The sequence below is a fragment of the Buceros rhinoceros genome, unplaced genomic scaffold, assembly GCF_000710305.1.
Source record: "Buceros rhinoceros silvestris isolate BGI_N320 unplaced genomic scaffold, ASM71030v1 scaffold1664, whole genome shotgun sequence".
NCBI classification, from domain to species: Eukaryota; Metazoa; Chordata; class Aves; order Bucerotiformes; family Bucerotidae; genus Buceros; species Buceros rhinoceros.
The window spans coordinates 3,108-9,528 of NW_010407461.1; the positions used below are offsets into that span (position 1 = coordinate 3,108).

At 55.7% G+C, this 6,421-nt stretch overlaps 1 protein-coding gene across 1 annotated transcript in view; it reads left to right on the forward strand.

The window, feature by feature from the left end:
• Positions 1-6,421, forward strand: part of SCARA5 (scavenger receptor class A, member 5) — a 33,994-nt gene that overhangs the window by 2,138 nt on the left and 25,435 nt on the right. Inside the window, exon 2 of the mRNA XM_010134460.1 lies at positions 2,051-2,179. Coding sequence (XP_010132762.1) covers positions 2,051-2,179 — 129 coding nt within the window. The remainder of the gene's footprint in view (positions 1-2,050; positions 2,180-6,421) is intronic.

The following is a 6,421-nucleotide window of genomic DNA, read 5'->3' on the forward strand; positions in this document are numbered from 1 at the left end:
CCGAGAGCCGCAAAGAGGAGTGGGTGGTTCGGGGCCTGGGGCCAGCTCCTCTCGGAGTCTCCCAGGACCTGATATAAGTGTTAATGTCAGAAAAATATTGTGGCTTTCCTCGTTTTGAAAGCCTTGGCTCCATCTGTTTGGCCGGTGACGGCATGCGGGTAATGAATTGCAGATGGAGGGGTCCCGCGGGACAGGCACCGCCTTTTGCACCTGAGCTGGGGCGCCCTGTGCACCCCCTGTCCCCATGGGACCCCTCTGGGTGTCAGCGAGACTGACCTCAGCACTTTATAATTTTTGAGCTGAGTTATGTAATACGCCTAGCGTAACCCTTTGCTGGCTGGAGTCTTTTGCAACCCTCCCTGTCCATGGACCATGCACTGGGGAAGGGCAAGGGTGCAGTGAGGAAAGGTCCCTGCCGGGCTAGGGACACCCTCAACCCGCTCCACCTCCATTTCTGGAACCCCAAGGACAAGCTTAGTCCCACAGGGAGCTGAGCTCCTGCCCCATAGATGGGGGTGGGATGGGCTGAGGTCCCAAAGCCCAACAGGGATGTTCTCGGCTGGAGATGGGCATTGCTCATGGCCATGGATGAGTGTGGTCTCTTCTCCAGGAGGTTTGGCTTTAGGGCTGTGGTGCTTCAGCCTCTCTGCTGGGTTGATGGAGGCTCTGGATTGGTGCTGCACTGACCCTCGGGGCTTAAAGGGCAGAAAGCAATGAGATGGAGGCACCCATGTCAAGGGGGTGGGGGTTTTGGACACTTTCTCCACCTTTTGTTGGTGCCTCCTTGGAGACATCTCTGATCTGACAGAGGGCAAAACCAGGTGGCACTTGTTGGCCTGGCATGAAGCTGGTATTTCCCAGCTACACCTAGAAACCTTGTGTTTCTGCAAGGGTCCAACACAGAACCGCAGGCACCCAGTGCCCTGTACCGGATCCCAGCAGCATGATGTCACCCAGGGCGCCAAGGGGTCAGGATGAAGCATCCTTGGGGCTGAGAGCAGAGGTGGGTGGAGTCTGTATCCAGCTCAGGCTCCAGCTCCCGCCTAAGACCACAAACTGGCCCAGATTTCAACATGAGCTTGAGTTTTGAAGACATGGAAAGCCCCAAACCAAGTGATGTTTCCCTGCCGCTGGGTTCACAGCACAGGAGCCTTTTCCTCATCTTTCCTTGCATTTTCGTCCTGGCTATTTTATTCCACAACAACCCCACTTTGTCTGCATGCAGCCCTTGCCGCTCAGGGTGACAGCACAGACTGGTGGAGAGGAGCTGGATCGCAGCTAGGGTGGGTTTGGGCAAGCAAAGGATGTCAGGATCTGGAAATCTTGGAATGGTTTGGGTGGGAAGGGACCTTCCAAGCTCACCCAGTCCAACCCCCTGCAGGGAGCAGAGACATCTGCAACTGGAGCAGGTTGAGCAGAGCCCCAACACCCAACCTGACCTCCAATGGTGCCAGGGATGGGCCTTCTCCCACCTCTTGGGGCAACCTGGGCCAGGGTCTCCCCACCCCCAGCAGAAACAGTTTCTCCCTTCTCTCTTGCTCAATCTCCCTCTCCCAGTTTAACCCATCACCCCTTGTCCTGTCTTCCTCCATCCACTTATTGCCTCCTGTCTCCTGCCCACCAGGGAGAGTCCCAGGGCTGCAGGCAGGGTATGGGGATGATGGGTGGGGGCTGGAGGGGTGACAGCTTAGCAAGGGTGGGTGATGCTGATGGTTTCCTGCCTGGGATCCCCACCAGACCCTTTGCACCCCAGGGGAGATGTGGGTGTGTGCTGAAACTGTCCTACCTGGCCCCAGCCCAGACCCACAGATGGACAGACCACTATGGACAGGATCAGGCCTGTCCCTGCCTACTGGTGTCCCAGCTGTGTGGGAGCCTTTACCTGGAACATTGATGGTCCCGACCGGGGGAAAACAGTGTGCATGATACCAGAGCTGCACCCACGAGGCGTTGCCAAAAGTGTATTTGCAATATTTTCTGCCAGTGGGAGATGGAACCCAGGTGGATGGGGTGCATGATGCTCTCCCTGACATCTCTCTCTGTCCCCCAGGTCCCGGACGAAAGATGAAGGCAGCAGGATGCTGCAGCCGGCTGGGCTCCTTGGCAGCACTGAAGTATGCCGTGGTGGGACTCTACCTCCTCGTCTTCCTCATCCTTGTAGGGGTCTTCATCCTCGCAGGTAAGGGCTGAGCTGGGTCCTCCCTGTGTGGTGCGGCGGTACCCTAGAGCTTAGGGAACCAAGTCTGGCCGTTGGCATGGGACCACATTTCTGTTTGGGAAGGTTTTCCATGCCATCCAGGAGAGGAAAATATGGGATCCAGCGGAAGGGGGATGCGGAGGAGATGCCAGCTCATTGAGGACAACGCCATGAGCTCATACTGGCTCATGGAGCGGTTTGGACTTACACTTTGAGGCTGGAGGGTCCAAGCATCATATGCTGGGGATGGGGAGGCTCAGGAGAGGCTGTTTGGGGCTGGGATCGTTCCCATCACTAGGTCATGACTGTGGGTTTGCACTGACCCCTTATTTTGCTTGGGGTGGGGTTTTGGTGAGCTCAGGGCTGGGAAAGCTGCTCATAAATGCCTGTGATTGCTCCCAGCCCCCATGTGGTGTCGGCTTGTTTTCCTCCTCACTGTGCTGGAAGCAGTTTGGGAAAATGCCTGGTTTAACCCACAGTCCCAGTACGCACCCACTGCAGAGCTCTGCTGGGTGGAGGCAGGGGCTCGGATGGATGCTGGGTGGGAAATGCCACCACTAAGGACCAGCCTCTCACTTTCCACCTGCCTCCTTGCCAGCTTTAATCCAGCATCCATGGGGGGTGTGTGTGTGTGATATGGGAGCTGCCCCTTCCCAGCTTGAAACCTCCACTAGCTGCTGGGCAGGGCTGAGCACTGCCCCCACACTGTCCCTTTGGGGTGACTTTCTGGGTCGTGCTGCATTGGGGTGGTTTTCTGCTGCCTTTCTGCAGGCAGCTGGTGTGTGTGTGTGTGTGTGTGTGATGGATTTCAGGTCTAACTGCAGCTGTGGGAATGGCAGCACCATGAAGGCAGCCTGTGCCTTCTGCAAAGGGTGGATTTTGGGGTTTTTTTCCGGGCTAGAGAAGGGACAGAGAAGGTTTTGCTGGAATTTTGAAGCCTTTCCCACTTATTTCTTGCATTACATTGTTTTAATGTTGTTGTTGGCCCATGGAACCCTGAGAGAAGGATGCAATGCGTTGTGCAAAGAGCTCGGGACAGGCGCTCTGGTCCTGGGCTGAGCTACAGCTGCTCACCCGAGAGCAGCTCCAGCAATAACAATAACATTATGGCATTGGCTAGCGGCTGCGAGAGCCGGAGGCTCAGGGGCATCTTCAAAGCTCCACCTCCCGGAGTCCCGGGACTGGGAAGGATTTCAGCTTTCAGTAACATCCCAGTAAAACCACCTCACCTCCCGGGTTGTGGACCGCAGTTTTAGAAAAGAAAGGCAAAATAGAGAAATCATCTCTTTGGTTATTGCTTTCTGCATGTCTGGAATGTTAAGTCAAGCCTCTGGCTTTGGGTGTAGCTGACTCACAGGGTCTGGAGCTGGCCATGGATGCCCAGAACAGTCTTATCACATCAAGAAAAAACAGGCGCAGGATGGTCTTGCAACAGGCTGAGGAGACCACATCCAACTAAGAGCCATACGTAGCCCAGGGATACAACCTTGATGGTCCTCAGCTTCAGGTGTCCATGGCTGAAACTTTTATACTGGAGCTGATGGTCCTTGGAGGACCAGAACTGGGTATTCATGGACACCCTTAACGGTGGAGGGCTTGGTTTTCTCTTGGAAAATCTCACTCTGTGCTGCTGGAGAACAGACAGCAGCTTGCCAGAGCTGACCAGCAGCCTTGTCTCCCATCAGAGGGGAAGATGCACAGAAAGTTATAGCATGTAGTGAAGGAGACTTGTTCTCACCTGCTCCTTGGGCTGGGAAGAGCTGGCTGCCCTGTGGTAAGAGGAACATCACCGTTTGATGCCATCCTTGCCTTCCCATGCTCATAGCGGATCCCACCTGGAGCAGACACCATCCCACTCAGGGCATGTGACCATGGGGTGTCTAGCTCACCTCCAGACCTGATGGAGAAGGGATGTGGAGCTGTTCCCCGAAAAGTGACTCTCACCTGCTTCCCAGCAGGGCTGCGGCATTGCAAGGGAAACCACCCCCCTGGAGATAACCCCCACCACGTGCTTGTGTCCCCAGCATGTGAACACCGTGGTTTTGTTGTGGCAGCTCCCCCAGGCATCATTTTGAAGCCAGCCTGGGCAGGTGTCCTGCTACTCGCAACACGTTCCATGAAAGAGGGTTAGAAAATGAGTAAACAGCCAAAAATATCACGATTCACCTCGGAGCTGTGGAAACAGGATGTTTTCAGCAGCAGAGCCAGGTGGTTTCAGCACAGCCTGCTTTTAATATCCTCTCTCACAAGCCTGGCAGCCATTTGTTGTCTCCTGGGGGATGTCCACTCCCTTTCTCCCTGTCCCTGACCCCCCCCTCATCTGCTCAGCCTAAGGTTAGGACACTGCTCTTGGCTTTTTTCGTGAGGTCTGGGTTAAATCCCAGCTCTCTGCACACACAGACCTGCGCTTTCATGTTTGAACCCTGCCTGGCCCCACACCCTAGGCACCCAGCCCTGAGCTGCTCCAGCAGCAGTGGGAGGACAAGCAGGGCTTCTTAGGATGAGGCTAATGAGCTGAGTGATATTGTGTGGGCGTCTGAACCGTGTGTATGGGTGGGCATCTGACTTGCACTCCATCTCCACCCTCCTGTTTGCCACATTCCCACACTTGGCACTCCTGGGTGCTTGGTAGACGTGTCCAAGGAAACGAGCATCCTCTGTTTCAAGGGCTGTCGCCCCAAAACTCACACTCTGAGGATGCTGGTGGAGATGAAGGTGGCAGACTCGGTGATGGCTGAGTGCTTCCCAGTCAGCTCCAGAGCTTCTGCTCCCTGTGAGCTGGCCTCACTGCGGGGCTGTGCCTGCAGCCGGCATCTCCCCAGGGACACGGAGCAACCTGAGCTGCTGAAATGGCTGGAAATCGTTATAGCTGGACTTGATGAGCTTAAAGGTCTTTTTCAACCTAAATGATTCTGTGATTCAGTAGACTAGAAGGATCTAGTTGATCCCTTCCAATCCAAACCATTCAATGATTCTGTGGTTCCTTCACACCCTTGAGCACCATCGTGGGTGCAGGCACAAGATGTGACCTCACATGGGGCTGGTGCTGCTCTGGCCAGCAGCGGCAGAAGGGCCTGGCAGGGATTTTTGCGGTAGAACTGTGGAGTTCTTACAAACCTTTTCTCCTTGAAACACTGGTGGGGACAGCAGCCAGAAAACACAGCCCCAAAACACAGCAGCAGAAGGGAGAGGCTGCTCACTGGGGCCCTTTGTGGACCATTAGCTCACCCTGAGTAATGCCTGAAGCTATTTTGGGGCTCTATGGCAGAGACTGTATCCGTGCCGGGGGTGTGTGTGTGTGTCTGTGCTGTGCCCATGTATGTGTGAGCATGCATAAGCCATGTGTGTGCATTTACATGTGTGCTCGAGGCTCCCAGCAACTCTAACCCTCCCCAGCTCTTCGTTTCATGCAATGATCAGTAACCAAGGAGGACATTATGGGCCCACAATACCCACGTTCTGTTCCTCCAGCTCAGCCCTGCAGCTTCGCCTCCTGAACAGGCCCATGTCCCTGCCTCTTCCTTGCAGCAGGATTGGTCCATCCTACCAACCCGGCAAGTGGAAAGTGGGAATCAGAAGGTTCAGGCAGCAGGAGAGCTGCTGGCACACACGCATGTGCACAGGCAGAGCAGTTCAGTGCTGGAGGTGTTGCTGCTTGGAGGTTTCCCAGCGTGGTTTTGGCTGCAGGATACCCCGGAGCAGCCTTGCTTGCTCGTGGTTTGGTGGCTGCAGTGTCAGGACTGGGCAGAGGAGAGCTGTGGGGATCCCAGCTGGATATTGGGAGTGATTTATGGAGGTCTAGGGAGCTTTGCAGGCTTTGCAGCTAACCGCAGGTGCAAAGGAGGGGAGCTCCCCTGTGCTTCCCAGCCCTCAGGTTCTGCTGGGACTGGGGCTGGAGTTATTCCTCCTTGTGCTGCCCACACCGGGCTGCTTTTCCCCTTGGCTTCATTGCAAGGAACCGTTGTTGTCTCTGCACCCATCACAGGCACCTCAGGTAGACTTGGTGGAGCAGTTTTGGTCACCCACGCAAAAGGTAGCAGCACCCCCCTCCCCCCCCACCCCCCTTTCCTTGCCAGTTGTCCCCTCTTGGGGTGGCCTTGGACACGTCACTTGGGCTCCCCATTGTGATGGTGCCTGCTGGGCACCTGGCACAGCAGGGAGGGGCAATAACCCACCGGTTATCCCCAGTGCAGTGATGCAGGGGTCAAGCAGGGACATGCAGAG